The following is a 25,293-nucleotide window of genomic DNA, read 5'->3' as shown; positions in this document are numbered from 1 at the left end:
GCATACTTCAAAAGCAACCTGAGAATTCTGGCACATGAATCTCAGTCGAGTGTGATGCAATTGCTCTTTAGCTAGTCCACACAAGACAAAGTTTCATTAGATCATTTTCAAACCTAGCTGTTTTCTAGAACATACTGTTCCCTTCCAGGAACACAGACTTATTTGAATACTAATTAATTAAATATTTACATACAGTAGTGTAAGGATTTTGCTACTGCGAACATTAAGCTGTTTTAACATCCTTGGATTAGTACTGACTATAAAAGTCACATACCTTGAAAGAATGATACAAAATTCATCCACGTTACCAGAAGCCCATGATCTTCCAAAAATTTCTTTGCCACACTTTGGTGTGAAAGTATGTTTATAAAATCACTAACCAGGGGCCAGTAAGTATTATTCTTTAGTAGTGCTTCCCCACAGTTCACCACAACATGTAAACTATTTTCTTCATCTAGGTTTAAAAAAAAAAAGAAAAAAACCTTTTTTTTTTGCAAAAATAAAACTTAGAATTTACTGTAATGTTAAGATCACATACAGAGAGAAAAGATTATTTTGTGGTGTCTCAGGTTGTTTCTTCATCATGGATTCACCAACATAGATGCTATTCAGTAGGAGAAGCACATACCTCGAACAATATTTGAACAACCTTTGAAAAGCAGTGCATTAGTAAACCCATCATAACTATGCCATTTTGGAATACTCTCAAGAAGTATAAAAAGATCAAACAATACCATTTCTATTATGAACATTTGAAATCTATTTTGAATTTGATGCTTCCAGTAAGCAAACTACCTTACAGCATGCAAACAGGAATCTGGTCATTAAAACCTACACTGGCATGTTGAGTCTGAGAAGGACAGCAAAGGAAAGCATTTACACTCTTAATCTGGGACCAAACAATGGTTTATGCAGCCTTCCTGAGACTACAGCAGGAAAAGGTTCCCAAAAGAAGGGGAGAAGAAAGCAAGAGGGTGGGAAAGTGTAGAAGTCTCCTCCTCCAATCACAATATATCCTCTACAGCTGCCAAATAAATTTCTATTTTATTTTCATATGAGAGACTCCTGAAAAGACCAGAAGGGAAACAGGATTGGTCTTGGACTCACAATCCAAGAGAAATAACTTCCAGCACACATCTGTCAGTTGCTATTCTACTCCAGCAAATAGAAGAAAGAAAATCTTGCATGTAATAATTAGCCTAGGAAATGGCTCCTGTCCCGTTCATATGTACCAAAGAATCCTTGTGGCTATACTTTATACAGTGATAAGCAGTAGAGCACAACCATAGCTAAACAGACACCACTATTAAGAGATTCCAGTCTCTGTCTGATGAGGTACATCCATGTCTGGAGTGGCTCCCTCTGGCATATATATGAGCTTTTTTCCACCCCTTTGTTGTATTCTTGCCTTTTGTTCTGAGATTGCTTGTTTTGTTGATTTATTGTTATCAGAAACAAAACCAACCAACCAACCAACCAAAACCCAAAAAAATTACTGTCTTGCCTGTTATATCAACAGGTTTTTGAACCTGAAGTCATATAATATTCTGATCCTCACAAGTTTTACTTTCCAAGAACAGAGCACAGTCTTGATCTGCTCACAACTATGAACAGATTCCTTCTTGTTACCATAGGATAATATAGAGCTCCCCATTTCTTAAGACTATCTCCTATCTATTACATTGAAGTACCATAAGGTACAGGAAACCAGAAGTGCTCTGTGGAGCTTCTCAATTCTGTCACAGTTGATCAAATACTCCTTAATCTCTCTCCTGTTATCTGGTACATCTGCAAAGAAAGGAAACTAGGTCTTGTTGCTCAGCTGCCTAGTTCTCATGTGCTCACACAGCCTGTCCAAGAATAGGATAACATACCAGCTAGCTCTGTCTGAACCTGCTAGAGGACATTGCAAAGAGCCAACAGCTACACGTTGGTGATTCTCTGCCCCAGTACAGATTAGACAAATCCAGAGTTACTTCAAATTGTCTGCGGCATTGCATCTCTACAAGTGAGGGTTAATATAAGGTCAGACACAGGAAAACAGTGGGGGTTTTTAAAGGATGAACCATTGCCAAAACACTTTTTACTTGGGGTATAAATTCTTGTCCCATGAAAAGTTCTATAGGAGGACAGTAGTGATAGAGAGGAAAGAAAGTCTCTAAGAGGACACAGGAACATAAATCTAGAGACTCAGTGTTATCATATGCACCCTTATTTCACCTCCTCCTCCTTGCACACCATGTATGAGAGAGGTAAGCCAAACTAGTAACACTTTTGAAGTTAGTATCAACACAGCTCCTAGGTCAACTCAGTTTCAGGAACAATTTGTCACTTGATGTCCACAAAAACCCATAATGAACTGTATACTTAGGACACTTAGGATCTGTGAGCAATGCAAACTAAACATGCCTTAATAGATACAAATCTTGCGCCATGTTTTCATTGCTCCTCTCCAGCATGTTTTCTCCATCTATTCATTGGCTGGATCTGTAAACTTTGTCTCATTCAGATACCAAGTGACCTTTTGTTTGCATTAGCTGCAAAACCAGAATTATTCTCAATGTATCTAAAAAGCATAGACTTCTTACTATTTCCAGCATGGTAAGAGATACCTTGGACTAAACACAACATACACAAGCCCACAAAACTGCAAAAGATGGTCCATAAAAATATGAGAGGGTAAAAATCCAATGAAGTTGGGGTTTTTTTTGGTCAATTTAGAGTAAACAGAACCTCTTTTATATAAAGTTGTGAGGAAGAAATGTTGTGAAAACATTGGAAAGCACCAGACAGATTCCATGACAGAGTCTTAGCCAAGATAAATCACTGGTGCTGGGGAAAAGAAACAGGTAACTTCATATGCTCCAGGGGTCTTTTCTCACAAATATATCTACTGTTATTTAACTTACTAGCTCCAGCTTAAATAATTAATTACCAGGAAGCCTCTTCAGAGAATGTCTAATGACAGCCTTTTCCTGTTTGGCTGCAAATTCTGAACTACTACAGAATCTTACCACCATGCTAGCAACATTCCATACTGACCAAGAAAAAAATAACTACTTAAAAGTAGTTTTAAATGCTATTCCACCAATATGACATTAGTTTAGCAAAAGCCACTTGACATACAAACTGGTAAAGAGAGAGAACATTTTTATTTGAATACTATAAAGTAATGTATGTATGGCAACAGAAATATTTCTCATTAAGTGCAGATGAATGAGAGCACTCTTTACAGCTAGATGACTGAGGATTTCCCATTTCAGTACAGTCATTCCGTACTAGGCCACACAGAGTAGACTCAGACACAAAGGATACTTCAGACAAGAAAAAAAAATTATTTTATGCAGAAGCTGACAGCGTTTATTTGGCAGCAGCAGTCAGACTACCTGGAGAGTGTTTTCAAATTCAAAATAGGAAGAAAAGGGCTGAAAGGTCTGCAGTCTGTTAGGTACATAGAAGTGTGAAAAGCAGAAACCAGCAAGACTCATTGTGCCACCATTTTCAGACAAAGACAGGTAAAACGAGGAGGGCAGAAACAGCATAAACTAGTTAAAATTGAAATTGCCATTCTGTCAACCAAAAGCTTGATCAAATATTATATTGAGAAAGAATTAAATAATTCTCCTTTCATTATATTAAGTTTTATTAAGGCAATCACAGGTGAGAAGAGTTTGAACAATTTAAAATACTTCAAATAGCTTGTGAAATACTTTGAAAATATTTTTTAATTAACAGAAGTCTCAATTTGCATATATAATTTCTCATTGAAATGAACTTCACAAACAGTGTTTATGAACTTTACCCAACAAATGAAGCACCTAAAAGATAAATAAGATATGTCATATTCCTAAAAAGAAAATCCTACAAACCAAAGGATAAAATATCAGCATCCTTCTTGATAACTATTTTTACATTTCTAGGAAGTTTTGAGACTCAGTCTCTACCATATATTACTATAAGCTGTGCATTTTTTGGAAGGAGTTAGGGAGTGGACTGACTAACAAAGAAAGAGACTGAATTTCCTCTATGATCAGTTATAATCTACGGAAATAAGCAAACAAAAAATCAACCTACCTTGCAATTCACTTTTAATAAGGCAACTTTCCATCATATATAACAGAACAGTGACCATAATATCCAGTAGCTGACATTCCTCTGTTACTTGGCGTGCTAGTTCTTCGTTACTGAACAACTGAACACTGATATGCACAATTCTATTAGACATTGTGTCCGATTCATGGCTTTTCTTCAGTGTTTTCATAATAAAAGCATAATGCTGAACAAAAGTTTTGGTAAAAGCAATCTGCAAATTATAAAGAAATTTTGATGTTAGCAAGCATAATTCAAAAATTATAGCTTTTTTATCATAAAATATTCTTTTACAGAAGTACAGTCATCATGATATCCTATGAAACACCACTAGTTGCTATGACAAACCAAAACTGATAGTCTAATTATGCCATGCCTAGTTTCTATTTCTTTTCCACATGAAAAGATCTAGCTAAAGAGAATGGTAATATCTCTCCAATTTTACTACCTTATACCAAAATCTAATCTCATTATATACTTTCCACACTAGAAAAACACTCAGAAATGCTTAAACAAGGAATACAAGGTTTTAGCATACCTGTGAAAGCAGTTTAGTTCTAATAATGAATTTATCCTAAATTTTTTACATCCTAAAACAGGGACTATGTCCCAAAATGATACACTATGAACAATGAGAGTAGGAGTGCCTAATGAAGTTGCCTTACCACTTGCACTTGTCTGCCCATGGAGTAACAGTTTCATTGATCTGTCAAGGACATTTTAACACTGAATTTTATCTGTTGTCGTAACATCCTGGATTTTTTTTTAAAAGTCTTTAATGCTTTCTTCTAAATAATTAGTCATCAGCAAACTTTGTTCTTCACACAGCTGTTTGGGTTTCTTTAAACCAGACTAGTATTTAAATGTATTGACACACAGATATATAAATCTTCATACCATTCCTTGTCCCACTCCGTTAGCCTCAAACTGCACTGTAAACCAACCTTCTGCACTGCATATACATATACCTATCTGCCAAATTTGAAATCACTTCTCACTTATATTTTTAAGTTCTGAATTAACACCATCTGGACTTCTTTGCCTTAACATGAAGAGGTAATACAAGCTGTGTAACAATGAAAATATTCAGCTCACGTCTAAACTCCGCTATTAATTCTGGAAGCTTTACTCTTTCACGAGTATAAAATTAGAAATTTTAAAACCACCTTCAGATGTTTTCACCAGAGTGTATAACAATCACTACTTCATTTTACCTGCCTCAAGATTCAGTAGTCTCATATTTTTATTATAGCATTTCTATGTTATTCTAATCTAGAATATCTTTCCAAAAATATTATAATGCCATAACGCTGCTGTTGGGCATAAAAACTTCTTCAATCCAGCAAGTATCATCAAAAATAAAGTTGTTAATGCAAAAAAAATAGACCAGAGCGGGGATGGGGATGTCACTGCAGGAAATGCTACAACACTGTTTAACTTGCCTTCCCTTAGCTGGTTCACAATGATGGAAACCTGTCAAATAATTGAAAGTGTCTTCAACATTCAGCACCCAGCACAATTTTTTCAGAGAAAGTATTTTTGAAGCAACATATTTGCAATACTCATACAAGTTAATATATCATTCTGGTATTCCAAGTTAAAAGAACCTATCATATAATTTCCTTTCATTTAAAGTTCTATGAACTTTAACCATTGGCAATGACACTTAAACATCAAGATGTTTACACTATTAATGTTAAGCCTCAGACACAAATGATATTTTAAGAAGTTAGTTTATTAATGCTGCTAGTAAGAAAAGTATACTTTATTTACATATTACTTCTTCATGTTATATTACATTTAAATAGGATTTGCAGGTTTTGTGATGTAAAAACTACATTTTGCTTGGTTTACATTGCACTCCAGTTGTTTGCGAAAACATGGTCCTTTTCTAAGATTTATCTGTTTTAAATCAGCATACATCAAAACTTTTGTGTCTCATCCATAAATTATAATGAATTTCTGTAATTATCAATATGATGACAGAGTTTCTGTAATAAACTTAAATAAAACATCAGGTTTACTCCTACATTCACTTGAGTTTAAACAAACAAATACAATACTTTCCAATTTTGAGAGGAAGAAACTGAACTCATTTCCAGAAGTTAAAACGCTGATATACTGTGGTAAACTGCCATCATACATAAAAATAGACATAGTAGGTCAAATCAATATCTTGTCTTTTGAGCAACCAAAGCTCAAAGTGTACACAACTAAGGAAAAATATAGAATGGAGCAAGAATGCAGATTCTAACGTGTCTTTCCAAATACTTACTCAACTTCCGACCACTTGCAAGAAGTGGCTTCCTAAGACAGATACCTTTTCTATATATTTCATTACCTTAACTGACTTACTCTATGACCTTGTGTAGCTTACAATTTTCCAGACTATGCCAAACCAAAGTTATTTTTTCTATCTGGCTTTTCCTTTTGGTGGTCACTCAACAATCCCAAAACATCTTAAAAGCCAAATATCAACCTCACGTTTCAATTACAACTTGCAACTCCCATACTGATGTTTTCAATCCAAAAAAGATAGTTCTGCCAGGTGAAAGTTTAAAATGAAAATTAAATTTCCAGTAGAAAAACTGTGCTACAGAATTTGTAGATCAGAATATCCTGGGGTTAATGAAGCTCTATTGCTGTAACAACTGCCTCAATGTTCACTACAGGAGATGTCTGATGAGGCACAGAATTTCTGATTATTGTTTGTTGATTCACTATCTCTACCAGATGCTTTTGCATTTCTGCTTCTGGTATTCCAGATTTCAGCAAGACTCTGCTCTTGCATGAGTTACACTTTTCCATCAGCATACTCTTTATTGCCAATCCCTTCTCTGTCTTCTCCTTGGTCACATGAAAGTCAGTCCTATTTCTCTGGCCTTTTGTTTTCCCTCTTGCAGAGGCTTTGTCCACACCGTTCTTGCAGAGGCCTTGTCCACATCTTGCAGAGGTCTTGTCCACACCGTAACAATCTCTAATTTCTTCTAAGCTCCAGTAAATTTCTCTTCTGTTTTCTTCACTTGTAAGTCTTCCAAATGTCAGAGAGTGCTGGAAGGGATGCCTCAGGCACAAATACTGTAAGGCAAAGACCACCCTTTCAGTTGTGTTGTCTCATACACAAAAGACAGGAGCGAGGGGAAGAACTAGCTAACCCAGGGTTTTAGCCCACCCCTTTCAACACTTCACTACTGGGAATCCTAGAAGAGAAGTTTGTTTTAAAACAGAGCAACTATATAGGACATGGATTCAGTGAGCTCTACTACCTTCACATTGGAGGCTGGAGATTTCAACAGTTTCGGAGAATGCACAGATAAACAGATCTGTGCTCTGTGTTTGGCTAGTTTATTGGAAACTCGGCCTAGCAGAATTCTGCTAATTTAATGAGCTAATCAGCTCATGAAGAATCAGACAAATTGCACAACAGCAAAGACAGAAAAAAAAAAAAGACAGTACACGTGTTGTAGATGTGATGGGAGAAAGTAACAGAAAGCTGACATTATTTCGACAGTTCATATCCCTACAGGTGTTCTGACTGTTTGAGTATGCAAAGTGGTTAAACAGCAAATAAACTGTTCCTTCATTAAATGGAAGCTTGAAAGATAAAACATTCTTCTAATTCATCCCAAAATGATATGTTCTCCCTGTACACATATAAAAGGCAGAGCCACTCCTTCTAAATTAGCTACAATCCTCACAGACTTGTTTAAAAGTCATGCATCACTGATACAGTTTTGCAACAAAGCACAGGTAGCTTGAGAAAAAAGTGTTACTGCCTTTCTAGTATTCTGTATGATACAACTCCTGCTCTGAGTTTTCTTACGACTGAAAAACATATTTTAAACAATTACAGCAATTAAAATAAACACAGATTCTAAAAGACTTCAAATACTTGTGATTTGTGCTAGTAATAATGTCTGTACATAGGAATTAACTGTTTCATCAAACACATCATCAATCTGGTAATAGCAAAAATAAAACAAAAAACCCAACAAATAAAAAAAAAAAAAACAACTCTCAATCAATCTTTTCACCTGCCCATACAGTACTGGTCAGTGGAAGATGGACTATTTCCAAACAAAGGTGGCAGCCAGCAAAGAAGCCAATAATACCATGGCCTCCATTCTGAGTACAGAGTGAAGAAAGATTAGGAACACAGCAAGGAAAGACTGTAACTTGTCAAAAGAAAGAAGATCCCATGATCATTGAAAGTTGTTGTTACTACATAGTATAATAAAAATGTAAACATAAAACCACTTACCAGATCCTTCCACGTGCTGCTAGCAGTTGGATGTTTTTACAGGCAGGAGTTTAGCTGGCAATGGATTAGGAGAACTGGATATCCACATGGGTCTTGAAATATCAAAAAGAAGTCAAGCTTCACGGCAAGGGATCATGACATAAGAAGTCCTCATGTCTTCTTATGTATTAGCTGAATCTGAGACCATGATGAATTTTTGCTGATATCCCAAACCAAAACACTGTCTTGATGCGGACAGAGTACTGCTGAAATGCTGTATCTTATCTTTTTCTTCCTTGCAAGTTATCTTTGTATCCTTGTGCAAGGTTTTAAGGGAGCATGAATGCAGGGTTGTCCCATTATAAACAGACAACTTTGAAGAAAATTGCATTCCTGGACTTCAGGATTTCTTCATCTTTGGTTCCCAGCAGAGATTGAGAAGGTCCAAAATATTTGCAGGCTCCAAGGTATGACATGGTCAGAGCAAAATGTTAAGCCTGATTGCTATGTACACTTGGTCTTGGAACACAGCAAGCAATCAACTAAACCTGGCTGCACACCAAGATTTAAAACAGGAAGATGACATCCAGTCTCCATGACTCCAAGCCAGGAGACACTTGGTACAGACAACTGCAAAACTCTGTAAGGAAGCAGCTGGAAGGCTGCCAAATTCACCTAGGGCATAGCTGCAGCAAGAGCACTCACACCATAATGACTTACATGGAGAAATCACCACCTAATGCAACTGTTGAAGCAGAAATTAAGTCAATTATTTACCAGTCACACCACACTAAATAATCATATAGTGAGGATCCACATCTTTTAACTGATAAAAATTAGATTTACAAAGTAAAACAAAACCAAATTCAACAATGCAAATCTGCACTAATTGGACAAAACTGAAAAAAGCAAACCAGGAGAACAAAATTAACACTGCTGCTCCACAGTTATCCACCTTGTTTTGTCCACACCTCTCTTCAAACACTATACACCTTAGACCTTCTAACCTTGAGTAAAATATTGTACTCAAGGTAAAATATTTGCATTATTTTACTGTTTATTATTCAAATAAAAACAGATATAGTCTTATGCAAGGCATAATACACACTAAGTATATGAGCAAGAAAATAAATTTAAGTTTGAATGAAGTAAAGCAAGTACCTTATAATCTTGATCTGGCAGCATGTTGAGTAAGAAAGTCACCATCTTCTGTGGAAATTCATATTTTATTGTCCAGAATAATAATTCTTCTAGAAAACATTTATGCTTCAAGACATCCATGATAGATTGATCTGCATAAAAGGTTGGAGGAGGGGATGTGTAATATGATTATTAAAACTAATGACAATACAGTTGCACTGTCACATAAAATTTAAGAGCATATTAGTACACTCTGTAAATAGGGGTTTTTTTCTTCAGAACACTACGAATTAACACGGCCAACGTTGAACAGTCAGACAGCAACAATAAAAAGGACCTCCCAGACAAGTCAGTGAAAGCTTTCAGTACAATTCTACCACAAAGTCCAGTCTTCATGGATTGCACTTAATAGTGTCACGCTACTGTAATAGCTCTACTGACTGTAATGAACAACAGTAATTTGCACAATATTTACACAGCCACTTGAGGGAAACCATTAGTGTAGACTACTACTTAATCATAAATTGCATTTTGTTGGCTACATAACAAGTTCTGTCACCTAATAACACTTAGGTTCTGTTTACAAAGCTCTAAAACTAAATAGAAGCAATGTGTTAGTTTTATTTTTAAAGCAATGTATGTACAAATTGATGAATAAAAATTTGTTTGGTCATGGGGGTTTTTTAATATAAAAATTACAGTAATCGGCCAATCAGACACCAGGCGCTGATGGTACCAGAAGAGACAACCTCATCTTTCCCCATTCAACTCCTGGCCATTCAGTCTCCCCACTTACTCCTGCAGACATTACAACCCTATGGGGTACCTATGTAGGAATCAAGTCATCTTCCCATCTTGTCAGCTGCATTTTCAAGCAGATCGGTTTTGTGATTGCACAGCTGCACAAACTGACCTCTGCTAAGATAAATTGTTAATGAAGCTACAGTTTGACAGAGCATAAATCATACTAACCCCATTTAAGAAATGCAATACAATGTTTACCATCATTCTTCAAGAGGCCGATGTTTTACGATTTAAAACTACAAGAGGCATTGGTCACTCCCATAACAGATAAGGACTAAATAATAAGATGACTCTCATATACCCAGAAATGAACTAGACCCGAGGACACAGCCTGACACACAAAATCCCATATTTCAATGGACTGTTTGAAGGGCTTCCATCAGCAGAGACTCAAAAAATATTATCTGGCCTTGAAGACTTCCTTCTTCACTGAAGCATGACAGTTTTAGGGACTGCACTGGATAGCTTTGTGCCTATCCTGAACAGGACAGGCATTTGTGCTTTTCCTAAGTAGGAACCACCAAAGATAAGAATTCCTCAGCCAAGTGACCTATCAGCCCAAAACATCTCAGGAATTTCAAAAGGCTGTGAGAAATATTGAAGAAATTAAATTTAAAGGACCTCCTCAAGACTTTTGGCAAGTCACACAAAGAAAAAGGTTTTTTCTATGTACTCTACAAGTGTTGACACAAAAAAATTAGCTTAACAGAGTCATGAAAGATATTTTAATCTTAAAATATTTTGTAAAGCATTACAGATCACCTACTGCAGCAAACAGATGACCACCATTTATGTTCTCTCCCTCATCTCCTGTTAAGAAATTGCGTATGTGATTTGACTGCCCATGAAAGCTCAGTAGCCATGCAGGCTGAAGTCCTCTGTCCACAGAACAGACAGCACAGGTACATGCCAAATGCCCCAAGTGAGAACAGAGGGTGTGAAGACAAGTGACACAACACCTTATCTGTCACTGAAGCACAGCTTGCTCTGACACAGATCACAGTTGAACAGCGTGTATCACATTCTTTATACAGCAGTTTCAGGCAGAGACAGAAGAACATAAATCCACTCGTACCTGCTACAGAATTTAAGTAGGCAGAATACTCTTACTCAACTTGGAAAATTTGTCAAGAACACTGGGACTAATGTTCCCACTCTTGTGAAATGCGTCACATGATTTTAAATTTCTTTCAATGAATTAAAAAAACAATAGTGCCTGTGGGTTCAAAATTGTCTTAAACATCAAGTATTTCAGATAGATGTAGGATGCAAATCTTAAAAAGGTCAAAATCAACATTTTCTCAGTACTCAGTCCCATACCTGTATCAGTGAACCTCAGCATAAGCCTTCTATTTTCTTTAAAGAAATCTTTTATTCTCTCCTAGTATCACAGAAGACCCCATAGACTACTGTCTATGGAATATGAGTCTTAGCATTCCAAGATACTCCCAGTCTATCAATAACTCTCTAAATAGATAGTACCACTAAGGATGGGATAGGGAGTCTGCTTATATGGAAAAGATAAATCTGTTTTTATTCAATACTCAGTTTTCTAAAATTTTCTTTTTATACTCTTATTTTATACCCTATTGGACATAAAATATGAATACTGAAAACTTCAGAAAACTATTCAATATTTAATAAAAACAGATACTTACCCTTCCCCCACTGGCAGACTCCCTCCCCTGGGGCTGATATTAGGAGCTATCAACATCATGAGCACAGTCCTCAGAGGGGGAAAACTACAATCCTGGGGGGAAATGAAATGTTGAATTCAAGTACCACTTTTCCTGAAATGACATTGCTGATACTGGTTATGAGATCTGGCAGCTTCTCAACCTGAACTTCCTTCCTGCCCTATTTTCCTATTTTTTGACTACTATGCAGCAGAAGAAAACCACTTTTTTCTTGCATCATACCTGATCCTAACTTATCTTTTAGACAAACAGCCTCTAAAATTCAAGTAAGAGAGTCTTCCTTGGATGTCTGTAATGTTCCTGTATTTCTCCAAAACTACCACTTCTTCCACAATATTCTCTGTGACAATCATTCACACATTTCTAAGACCACCTCTCAGTAACACTTGCTAAATACTTCATTCTTTGCTTTTGTCTTCCAATCTTTTCTCTCCATCTGAAATCACTAGAAATGATCAATCTTACTTTCCCATACTCCTCACACAACCTTCATACCTTTTTACTGACTTCATGAACCCTTCCATTTCAAGTTCCAAACCTCCACTCCAAAGCCCTCCCAGAAATTTCATTCCATCTTTCAACACAGTTTTTCACCTGCCATGCTCTTTTCTCAGGGTTTGCAATTTCTTTGTGCTTCCTATGTCGGTTTCCTCATACTCAAAAAAAAACCCATATAAAAAATAAAGTGTTCTTTATTTAATAGCAAGAGTTGAAATATTATTATTTAAACACTTTTTAGCAAAAAAACATGTCAATGACAAGCACAGTACGGAGTAATCTTTTCTCTAGCCTACATTCATTCTTGAATTAAAACTTGCACTGATCTTAGTGTGAGTGCTGCTTGTGTTGGACTAGAAATTGCAAAAAGGACTAATTTCAATCTAGGAAAATAATGGAGTAGTTTTAAAGGAGACTTTGTTCAAGTACCTTTTCTTAAATGTTGCTAGGACAGTACAGAAAGACCAACTAGAACCAGAGAGAATCATTCTTGCCTTGCTAAGGACACAATCATATGGTACAGTGGCATAATGAAAAAAAATCATTAAGAACAAATACATCAAAAACTTGATGTCAAGCTGTATTGCAACCTTCCCAGCCACAGACTGAAAACTGAATGATTTTTTAAGAGGTCAACTTACAACATGAAAATGACAAAAATGACTGGTGAGAGAATCCCAAACGGTGGTACGTACTCAAGGGAAATCAAAGTTGCCAAACACCACAATTTCAGTTGTTACTTCATTTTAGATTTTGCTGTCTTTAATCTTCTCACATGCAGCACTACAATGCTTGGGAAGTGAATGAATATCCCTAGATATTTTTTTTTTAACAGACATAAAGCAAATATGATAAACTAAGATCAGTACTTTATAAATACCTTTGGTGGTGCTGCTTAGTTTCACCCTCTTGCGCTTGCCCACACCTTGGCTACCATCTTGGTCCTCCTGGGGTAGGGGAAGAGTTTAAAAAAATTGACAATCGTATATTTAGAATTTTATTCCCAAGAGATGGTATGCTCTCAAAATTCTAGCTTAACCATCAAGCTACAACAGAAAAGCCCTGAATACACCCTTACCAGAGAAACACTTTTGCTGCTTACAGGAGCCATTGACTCCATGCAACTCATTAGAAAAAGCACAATTTTTTTCAAATGTCTTTTTCGCCCTACAGGAAACATCATCATCTACAAGTTCAGGCATCTTCATCTATTTAATTAATTTTGTAAGGTGATCTGATTTCTAAAACTGATTGCTACAAAAATGTTTAATATTACAAAATGTCTAACTGTTGCAATCCAAGGTTTCAGCTTATTTATCTGTACAGTTTGGCTGTTTGGGTTTTTTTTTTCCTAAAAAACCAAATAATCTCATGTATTGTGCATTAAAGTTGTCAACACAAGTAGCTATATATTTTCTAATAAATATTTGGATTTATTAAAATACGAAGTTTTGAACCAAGAACAAAGTTTTGACACCTTTAAGAGGCCAATTCTAATTGCTGAATTCTAATCGCTTGTTCTCTAACAGAACAATGGAAGCACTTTATGCAGGCACTTGTCATCAGAAGGTTTCAAGGCACTTTGCAAACAAAACACTGACAAAATACAATGGAAGTGAAATACATCATCACCCCCACTAACTGGGTGTTAAGAAGAATGTAACATTACAGGGCTATATGAAATGCTGCATGGATCTTCCTTATGAGGAAAAGCTATGGGATCTGGGACTGTTCAGTCTGGAGGAGACTAAGGGGGACCTCAATAATACTTACAAGTATTTAAATAAAAGGTGTATGTCAAGGGGATAGGACAACACTTTTTTTTCTGTAGCATCTAATGATAGGACATGGAGTAAAGGACAAAAGTTGGAACACAAGAAGTTCCACTTCAGGAAAAAATTCTTTACTGTAAGGGTGACAGAGCACTGGCACAGGCTGCTCATGGAGTGTGTGGAATCTCCCTCTCTGGAGATTTTCAAAACTTGCCTGGATGCATTCCTGTGTGACCTGACTTAGGAGGACCTGCTTGAGCAGAGGTCCCTTCCAACCTCTGTGTATGTATGTTAATGAAAGGTCTGAATTTTCCTATCCTTTCAGTACCTCTATCTATAAATTCATTTGAAGATGGACATACATTTGAACTCCTAGGTGTCCTGTCGTCTTTGTGAACACATGCTACTTTTGTACTTCAGCTGGGAGTCGTCAGAATGCAGGATGTTACCACTGCCCACTCCCTCATCAAGGGAGCCAAGTACTCTAAAGCAAAAATCAGACTTGCTGACATATTACTATGAACTGCAGGAGTCTGCAATTTATGCCTCCTGCCCTGAAGAAAAGGAATCTAAATTCCTATAGCTAGAAAGTTGCTAACTGGAAGTCTCAAGACTTCTTCATCAGTCTCAACTAACCCAGAGAGTTGCTAGAGAGACAGTAAACAATGCATTTGGGTATGCAAATGGTGATTAATGTGTTTCATTCTAGCTTCCAAACAAAAATACATTTCCTCTTTCACAGTATGTGAAAAATTTAAACATATAACAGCCTTCATTGAAATCTCTGAAATAATTTCACTAGAAAGAAGAAAAATTATGAGTAACTTCATGATAAATGCTTTCTTGATAACTCTTTTTCCTCAGTATGTTAGATACTTGGTTTCCATTGCTGCAGTAAGCTAGGGTAAAATCCTAATGACAACTGCAGAAGTTAACAGTCCAAGCCCAGGGACCAAGAATTAGACAATGATTAAGCAAATGTAGAACACCTTATTTTTATCCATTGGATAATGGTGTGTAAATATACCTAGATAACAGCACAGTTCTATGTATATTTACTTAATTGAATATTTAGCAGTATGTCTAAGGTGTGCCACATCTGTTTAAAATTTAGATAATACACTTATGTAATTTTAGATACTATACATAGATTTTTGTACTATTATATTAAACAGCAACTGGAGTCAGTAACTATATAACTAAGTAATAAGGCATTGAGTGCTCATTAAACTACAAGGGCAGCCCAATTATGATATCTAATACAAAAGGGTTTAATCATCAGTGTGGTAAAAGCATTCAAAGACCGCATCTCACTTGATTTCTTGTAACATAAAAATTTCTTCAATAGGAGGACAGGTTTATAGAGAGCCTTTTTTTCTCCTTTTGCATAAAGTAACAAATGAGGAAGAAAAGCTAATTAAGCAAACTAATGGCAAGTTCTCTCCAAAACACCGGAGGATAGAACACAAATCATTTGAGAAGTAAAGTACAAGTGAGCTTATACTGTTTTGGAGAGGAACAAAACAAAGCAACTCACTACACATCTCAGGATACATCCATTCTTCAGAATAATTTCTAGTTTAGAAATATCTACTGTTGTAGAAGTGAAATGAAATACTGAACTTTTCAAGTTATTTAGTTCTCTGCAGAAGCACTGCTCTAACTTGTAGACTACTGTAAATTTTGTAATCTAGTCTTTCATCTGTGAAACAATGCTACCTTTAAGAATCACTGGGTAAGAAAGAACATTAACTTTGAGACTGATCTTGAATACTAGAAAATGAAAATACGGTTAAAAGTGTACTCTTGTCACATTTCTCGATTAGAACGTAGTTTTACTCTGCTATAAAGAGAGTATACTAAGGCACAAAAAATGCTGTGAACGCCCTTTGTAACTTATGGGTGAGGGCAGGGGAAAGGAAGAGAAGTCATAAACCAAGACAACTTCTTCCTCATTCCTCTAGGAAGCATTTCTCTAGTCACATCATTTTTCTACTAAGTATTTCAGCCTTCTACTTGCACAGTTCTATTTTGGCTTTTCTATGAAAGGAATGGACTTTCTTTTCAGCAATTCATATTGGTCAAGCAGATCATGATTAAGAAAAAGACTATAAAATAAGATATTAAGTGTCTTTGGAGATGCCACCAAGGTAGAATTTTGCTTTAAAAAAAAAAACCAAACAAATAACTTTTGACATTTAACTGCATCTCATAGTATATCAATGTGATATTACTGAAGATATAAAAGGAAAATACAGAAGTGAAAATACATACTAAACATTTAGAGTGCTTATTGTTTTATCTTCATGTTACTTCCTCATTCTTTTTTAAAGTTTTCTAAACACAGCTTTCAAAACAGAGTCTTATGCTTAAAAATTGATCCCAGGTATGTGAGTATATGTAGAATTTCAATTTAGAAAAGTCACATCTGCAGTAACATAATAAAATATCTGCACATGTATTTATATCCTGGTTATCAGAAAGTAAAATTTCTCTAGAAAACAGGTATCTTTAACTGGCAAGCTGTAATGTAGTTCTTGCAACTCCTCCCTTATTTATTCATAAAGTCTTTTTTCCTTGAAAAAGTTCTGTTCTTGATAAAAAATTTCTTCTGCCTAAAATACCTCTCTTTTCTCTGTCTCTATCTTAGATTTGTCTCCTGAAAGAAGTCAGCAATATCCAGTCTCTTTTCAGACTCTTAACTTCAGTCTAGTCTCCTCTCATCATTTAGAGGGTAAAACGAAAGCATGATAAGCCATCTTAAGTTTATTTGAAAATACTACTTAGGGCTATTAACAGTAATTTGAATTGCTTTCTCTCACGGGCCTTTAAAAGTGATCCTGTCAGTAGTATTTTGCTGTGTTGTGGGTTTTTTGTCTGTTTGTTTCTCAAGCAATGGTAAAAAAGCAAGCAGCAACGCGTCTAAAGATCACAAATTATAAATAGCACCGCTGAAACTGTAACAGATGCTGCTGTGCTTGTGACAGAGGCAAACATATCACACAACTGTTTTAGACATATGCAAACAATTGGTTTTACTTCGATACTTATTTACATAGAATTCAATGTAATCAAAAATCCTACCAAAAAAATTATACTTTACATTATTTGAAATTTGTGATGCCACCCTACCAGAACGGCCGCTAAGGTTTACTGGTTGAAATTAGGTTTTAAGTGGTAGGCCAAAACATGACAATAAATTCTAACTCTACTAGAATTTAACTTCCCTCATTAAATTCCATTTATTTATTATACCATGATCTAAAAGGAGATTCCCTCCTTTTTACTCTCAATGTGTTTGGTTAAGTCTACATATGGGAACTTATCTACAGAGAAATTCTCACTGCTGCTATCACCAGTTAAGCTGGATTTTCAAGTGCCACAAACTTCTAACACAGTTAAAGTTTGCTTTAATGAAGCCCAATTCACTTGGCAGTGACTTTTGAGCTACCTACACAAGTTTATTCTACATTACATACACAAATTAAACTGAAATAGTGTTAGCAAAAATAAGATTTTTTTTCAAGGGATCCTTAGTAAATCAAAGGCATGACATCTATTCCTTTATATCTCCATCCTGTGATAGGTAGAAGAGTTAAGGTTTGTGGGATCTGGCTGCAAGCACTGCCTCCAATTTTAAATTCTGTTGTAGTTCATTATAGTCTTTAAAAACAGTCTCACCTCATCTGAAGAATCCCCTTGTCCTGATGCTGCCGTAGCACCTGCTAAACCTTTTGAAATAAAAAAAATTCAGAGATTCCTTTCATAAGTCTTATACTGAAAAAAAAGAGTATTTTATGATATGTAATGAGCCAGTATGAAACGAAACACTACATTAATTTTCTTTAAAAGATACACAGCAGTGGACTGAGAAGTTGGATTAAGATTTCCAAGCAATACAAAAATAGTGATTTGCAAGTATGTTCCAATGCGGAACTTCAACATCAACAGAGATGTGTTCTATCAGAAATCGTAAAAAATTCTGATGGCCTTCAGAGATCAAAAAAAAAATCCACAGCACTTTTGTAAGAATGGGTGGCTTAACTTAGTCACAGTGACAAAATTCCACTACAAGCAATTTCATCTTGCCTACTCAAATTCCACTAATGCTATGACTGCAAAATGATTCTTACTGTTGCTATTAGCAACAAAAAGTTAGTATGTTTAGCTTTGTTGATACAATTAAAATGAGTCCTGTAATTTGACAGTATAATAAATAACAGGTAATTCCTTAACTTTCATTAAGCTACAGGGTTTTTAAGAACTAAAATAAAAGAACAGCTTACACAGAAAACAGGAATAATCAAGTTTTCTGTTAAAATATATTTCTACACAAACCTTGAACTGCTAATGTGCTAGTTCCAGCTCCTTGTTCCTGCATACCACATGCAAGCTTATCCTCGGGAAATGCCAGTCCAGAGCCTTTCAAAGCAATGAGGTACTTTTCATGACTTTTCTTTGCACACGCATTCTCTCCAACACCTTGAATACATACATAAAACAGCATTAAAGTACAACAAGACAGCAATAAAACAGTGTTAAAGTATCTGGTTCATAAGTTTCATATTCTACACAAGCAATCTAAATAAATGGTCCACAATGTTTTAATAAGCTGTAGAATTATGACACGTAGAAGCTAAATTTTTTTTCCAACTAATGAACTGAAATTCTAAAGACCAGAAACCACCTCAGTTTTTCCCCTCCAACAGGATGTTTTCTTCTAAATGATGTACTGTATTTCTATTTTAACAGCACTGCCACCATTAATACTACAACAAAAAAAAAAGGATTTGTTTTGGTATTTTAAAACAGTTGGTTTTGAACAGAGAAGATGGGGACCTATGATTTCCAACAAAAATCAGTAATGGTAACGTGCCATAGATACATTCTAGTACTTGGTATTTTTCTTTCCAAGTTCAAGTTTTGACAGCTGCAATTAATGAAATACTATTCATAAAGATATCATCATTTCAACTCTTTGATAAAGCTAAGTTACACTGCATGCTTGGGACATTCAATTTTAACAAAGAAACGGATTCAAATAACCCAACATATTTGCTATGTAAGGAAAAAATAAACTTGACGGGGTAAATCATGTCAAGTATTTAAGGAAAAGAAAACGTGGAAAAGATTATAGCCGTGCACCTTCTGCATGCAAAGTCAGAAGGGTAGGTTTTGTTCTAAAGCCCCCTTTCTCTGTTTTTGGTTTTTTTTTTTTTTCCCAGAAACTGTACCTACTCAAGACACCAGTATTCTTCATTCCAAGAGCCCAGATAAGAATGCCTTACTTTCCATTACATTCTTCTAACACAGGAAATCCATCACACATAGGAAAAGAGAAGTCATTAAACTTCTCTCATGAAATATTATTAAACAGGAGAGAAAAAGAGGAGGGAAACGGAATAAAGAATATCATCCCTGAGATGTTTCTCTTTCCAAATAAATATTTGGAGTTTGCCTGCTTTTCAACTAGCTGCTGCCTAAGCCAGTTATGGCAACCTAAATCTATCCACAGTAATTACTATTTGTTCCACACAAAGGAAGCATGCAAAGGACTCAAGAAAAGACCCTTTCTAATGACAAGAAAATAAGATGGAGTTAATTTATACTAGGTAGGATTGGGTTAATGGTGACCCCCCCCCCCCCAACACTTTAAGATTCACTGCAATTTGGTACAGGATGGAATAAATAATTGGGAGGAGCAGGGGGTGGCATTTTGAAAGGGAAAAAAAGAAAAAAGCTTTGCACAGAAGTGTAGGACGGACAGCGGCCTTTCTCCATCAGGTCTCCTCCAGTAACCTCTGTGACAGCAGATTCCAATGTATGTTAGATATATTCCACTTCCATAAGCTCCACATGCCTTATTTGGAAGTACTATGTTGCTGTGTTCACTTCACTTTAAAGAGAACTGACAACTTATAAAAACTCTTTTGAAATTATTTATCTTTATACAGTTTTCTGGGACATAGAAGATAAGTGATTTGTTCTTACAGGTCTTAACAACAGATGCTTCTGTTTGTTCCTGAAGCCCACCCTACTTCTATCAACAAACAACAAAATATCTTTAATGAGATGCATGCTTCTGGATTTTGAAAACTCAAAATCATGCAGAAACAGAGGTGATAAACAAAACTTACGCCCTTAGATTCTTTATAATTTGAAAATTTAATTATTAGAAGTAATACAAACATACCAGAGCTAAGGTCTTTGTAGAACTGTTGGCTAGTCAAAACCTGCGTAAGAACTGACCGCATTGCTCCTCCCATTTTGGTCAGGTCTTCTAGAAAGGAAACATGAGGTTCCAAAACCTGGAGGATTTTATGAAGGTCTTTCTCTGATGGCAGATCGAGAGCTGAAAACCACAGAACAAAAACTTATGGTGTAAATGTAATGTAATTTGACCAAGACCTTCACATGGCAGAACAGCTATTACTACCACAAAATAAATTAATTTATATGTTCAGAATGCTCTAAAATTCACATGTACAAGTTCCAAATTAATCCTGATTTCATTTTCTGGAGGAGCTCAACATAAAACTATCCTTGAAACATATTTAAGAAGCCCTTCAGCAAAGAACAAACAGATCACCTAGTCAGATAGCAACTTGGTTAGGAAAAGATGCACAAAATTCAGTGATTCAAAGTATAGAGAGCATCTACGTATTCCTGTACTGTGTCTTACAAACTGCAAAGCAAGAGACAGCTGCACAATTCCTTAATCACTTAATTGCGATTAAGTGACAAATTGTTTAATTTAAGAAGATAACTATAGATACATGCAAATTAAAAACATACCAGGTTCATTATATCCCTCTCTTAAGTGCTGAATAAGACTAAAGATGAACTGTGGAAGAACTAGTTCTGACATCATCAACAAGTCTTTCGGGACACATGGAACATTCGAATTTGACTTAATCCGGTGTCTTTTACAAAACCTATAAAACAGACGAGAAAAATGTTAGCCAAGCACAGCTCAGCAGAGTTAATGGAGAAAACCATTACTTCTTCCATTTTTCAGGGAGTGTATACTTGTATATTAAACATGGTCCAGAATTAGTATTCTGAAATTCCAACTACTATGTTCAGACTCATTTTGTTTCTGATGCCAGCAAATTATATAGTCGCAATTTTATTTCCTTTCTCAAAGTTCATATATCATGTTAGAAGCATCTGAGGTTGAACAACTTGAAGAACAATAATTTTTTTCTTTATCAAGACATACCTCCCAATTTCTAAACAGCCTAATTTTGAATAATCAATAAAGTTCCTCTCCTTTCTGTGAACTAGTCAGAGGCTGGTCTGATTTTTCAGGTCCTTATTCAGATAATGGCTTTTTAAATGTCATCTGATATTAATAAAAACAACTTCCAAAAGCATAAAAGCTTACAGAACGAGTATTTAATTCAAATGTAAAGCAACTAAAATTTACTTATTGAAGGATAATAGTGACACTCTGCAAAAATTGTGCAAATTGCTTAATTTAAGAAGAAAACATTCATTCTTTGGAGAATTGATGTATGGTACTAGCTGAGGCTTGGCTAATGCACAATGACATGAGGCTGAGCCAAATCCCAATAGAGCAGACAGAATGATTTCCCACTGACTTAACATGAGCCTGACTCAGAGCTGCTGAATACTTTTCTGCTCCCAATCTATTTTTAGAAAGGACACTTATACCAACATGAGCTATTTATCCATGTCAAAAAAAAAAAGAAGCTAACAAGGAATAAAGAGCCTAAAAATATATCACATAGGGAAACTTCACTAGATTTTACCAGTAATTTTTCAAGATAAAGATTCAGAAATTGATTCAGCTTTTAATATGAAAATTGTTTTCTAAATTTATTCATATCTCCAGTATTTGCTATGCCATATTTTCCAGAAGTTGTCTGATACTTTCTACAACATAAGCCTTTCTTATTCAAGGACCATTAAAGTATTACCTTTTAAGAGATGACAGAAATAAAAGAAAGCCACAAAACAAGTACCTAAATTTAGAGGTGAAAAAAACAAAACAAAAAACCACAGCACACACAAGACTAGTTATGGCATTTTCAGAAGAATGGCTGGCATCTTCACAAGACTAAAGACTAAGAGCTTCTTGTTTGCTCTCACACATGACACGTTTTATTAAGAAAAGGTAAACAAGTAGAGTAGTAGCCAGATGATTTGAGTTTGTATAGACAGTCTATCCATCTCTGGGTGTGGGGAAAAGTGACTGACAGAAAGAGCTCAGTGATGACTGACAGTTTTCTGTTAATTAATGCATAATCAGATGATTTTCGCTTTTGTCATTTACGTTCTATGAGGTTCAACAAGGCCAAGTGCCAGGTCGGGCATTTCAGTCACAACAACTCCACGCAATGCTACAGGCTTGGTGCAGAGTGGCTTGAAAGCTCCTCACTACAAGAAGGACACTGAGATGCTGGGGAGTGTCCAGAGATGGGCAATAAAGCTGGTGAAGGGTCTGGAGCACAAGTCTAATGAGGAGTGGCTGAGACAGCTGGACTGATGGACTGCTGGACTACTGAGTACAATCAGAGGAAGCTGAGACAAGATATGATCACTCTCTACAACTACCTGAAAGGGGGTTGTAGTGAGGTGGGGGTCGACCTCTTCTTTCCAGTAATGAATGATAGGACACAAGGAAATGGGATCAAGTTTTTCCATGAGAGGTTTAGATTGGACATTAGGAAAAAGTTTTTCACTGAGAGAGTTACTAAGCATTGGAATGGGCTGCCCTGCCCCACAGATACTCGAAAGATATGTACATGCAGTGCTGAGGGATACAGTTTAGTTTAGTGATGAGCCTGGCAGTGTGAGGTTAGTGGTTGGACTTGATGATCTCAAAGGTCTTTTCCAACTGTAACGATTCTATGATTTTTGAAAATTACATTCACATAGGTTATCAAAAGTCATTCACTATTTCACTTCTGTCATTTACTTTTGTCTTATCCCCATACAGAAAACTGAACTGCCATAAATCACAAACCTGGCTTGACCTATCCTGTAATATAGTACCTCATTTATTACCTTAAAGGCATTTGGTTTCCCTCTCACCAATATACTTAAAAGAAGAAATCAAAAGTAAAACTTGAAAGAATTACTACAGAGCACAATTGTCCTCTCTTATAATTTGCATTCATCCAAAAGACATTTTCACTGGTTCTGAACACAAGCTAAGGAAGCCACAGTAACAAAATTCAAAGTAATTTTGAATCTCAGCTTCTGCTAAACACAAGGCTTCCTTCCACAGAAAATAAAAAGCTCTGCTTCCCAAGAAGCCTATGTCAGCATACCACCTGTGAATCAGCCTATGGTTTAATTATCCTAAATTTAACATATCCTGTAGCTGAAGGTTACGAATCATGTCTTCTCTTAAAATTACCAAGAAAGCACCATTAGTTTAAAAGATGTGTTATTATTATTATATTTATATAGATTATGGAAAATCAAGGAAGAACTCAAATTCAGTTCACTGTAAGGAAACATCCTTTCACTGCTTAATGTGAAAACTACAGCAGTTCCAAACAGGAAACGATTTCTAGATATCAGGCCCTAATCTTTTCACGAGATGAGCTACATTCTGTATTTACAGTCCAAAGACTGTGGTATTAAAGTATTGTCTGAAATTAATATACTACTGTAGCTGTTCTTAACTAACAGTTAGAAATGTCCTTAGTGTCATGACTATGACTTGCCACTGCACAAGCCATATTGAATTTCAAGGGCAAGAATTAATTTAAGTCACAATGATCCAGAAAGCCAATGTTCATATTTTATTATTTATAAATCAGGCTGAAGAAATCTTACTGAGCTCAAATATGAGAGTGTTTTACACTGAATTACAAAAAAACAATCCTGTCACCATACAGTACTTCCACAATCCTGAACTACCTGTACTCTGTTGTGCTCAAATCTCCACTGCCTTTTCAGATTGCTATACAAGTCTTCTACAGATACTGACCAAAATACCAGTCAAGGACTTGGAAGATCTTCAGAGTTAAAACAACAGCTGTTTTGACTAAAGAAGAGCCAGAAACCCAGGCTGTGCCAAGGAAGAAACAAGTTGAAACTTCCTATACAGGCAGATATATCCGTCACAAAGTTCTCCAAAGGCTACACAGTGGCTGGACAGACATCAGATATGTTCCATAATCATTTCCTTATACTTCTAAAAAAAGTGTCCTTACCACAGCATCAATTAAAGAATTGTCTGTCTAAATAAATGTACATTTCAAAATGCTTCCAAGACTAAAACAAGCATTTTCAGAAATTCCTCCTCATAACATCAAGACTCAGAAACCCACCACCTGGAGCAGGCAGGAGTCATAAGGAAACGTGGATATCATCTAGCTAAGAATTTTTTTTTCCCTGAAGAAGCTCAAAACTTAACTACAAATAAGAATGACTAAATAACTGATATCACTTTAATCTATGCTTTACTGCATTATTTCAATATTGCAAAATACTTTTTCCAACAAGTCTGTAGCTCCTATTTAATCTTTAGTACCTCATACTGGTTGTGCTATAGTCTTCCTTGTAGATATTTTTACTATTATACCACAATGAGCTTTAAGAACAAGAGTATTTCAGTGAGTGTCAATTCATTAACCAGAGATACTGAAGTCCTGTCTCGCTGAAGGTCTAACATGGACATACTAAAATATAGGTCTACAGTGAGACAAAATCATCATTTCTACTTATTTTTTTCTCCAGTTCCAAAATCTATCCTGGAGTTTGATCTTCTATGCAGTTTGCTAACTTTGAAATTACTTTTTTACCAAAAGACAAGGCTAATTTTAGCAAAGGGAGAGAGTAACACAGTAACCTGCAGTTAAATAAAAACGGAGTTTTAACAAGTAATCTTGTCCACCTGACTTCAAATATAATTCCTGAAAATCATTATGCTGCATTGATATATTTCTTGTAATATATAGACCACTGCAGACATCCACATGAGTAAAGAACACTATGTAATATTAATATGTGGCATTAACATCTTCTGGAAAAAACTTCACTTTAGACTTTCTAGATTTATTCCATTCTCTCC

The 25,293-nt window shown here is 35.7% G+C and overlaps 1 protein-coding gene and 1 long non-coding RNA gene across 8 annotated transcripts in view; both read right to left on the bottom strand.

Annotated features, from left to right (window-relative positions):
- The window catches only part of UBR3 (ubiquitin protein ligase E3 component n-recognin 3), a 113,988-nt gene that overhangs the window by 78,189 nt on the left and 10,506 nt on the right, over nt 1–25,293 (bottom strand). For 5 of the 7 annotated variants that reach the window (XM_062004428.1, XM_062004423.1, XM_062004424.1 and 2 more), the window contains exons 2-9: nt 21,036–21,175; nt 20,434–20,592; nt 18,579–18,722; nt 17,922–17,971; nt 13,349–13,415; nt 9,491–9,621; nt 4,075–4,303; nt 275–454 (exon numbers count right to left, since the gene is read on the bottom strand). In XM_062004428.1, coding sequence (XP_061860412.1) covers nt 275–454; nt 4,075–4,303; nt 9,491–9,621; nt 13,349–13,415; nt 17,922–17,971; nt 18,579–18,722; nt 20,434–20,592; nt 21,036–21,175 — 1,100 coding nt within the window. Of the gene's footprint in view, nt 1–274; nt 455–4,074; nt 4,304–9,490; nt 9,622–11,931; nt 12,012–13,348; nt 13,416–17,921; nt 17,972–18,578; nt 18,723–20,433; nt 20,593–21,035; nt 21,176–25,293 lie in introns of those variants that run through there. The other 2 variants (XM_062004427.1, XM_062004429.1) reach the window with 2 other exon arrangements.
- Nucleotides 5,804–8,333, bottom strand: LOC133626336 (uncharacterized). Its single transcript, XR_009819423.1, has 2 exons — nt 8,124–8,333; nt 5,804–7,167 (listed from the first exon to the last, which is right to left on the bottom strand). It is a non-coding gene; the product is annotated as an uncharacterized LOC133626336 (long non-coding RNA).

Source organism: Colius striatus, chromosome 11 (assembly GCF_028858725.1).
Source record: "Colius striatus isolate bColStr4 chromosome 11, bColStr4.1.hap1, whole genome shotgun sequence".
Taxonomy (NCBI): domain Eukaryota; kingdom Metazoa; phylum Chordata; class Aves; order Coliiformes; family Coliidae; genus Colius; species Colius striatus.
Note: the sequence above shows the minus strand (reverse complement) of the source record. Positions and strands in the feature narration are given on the sequence as shown.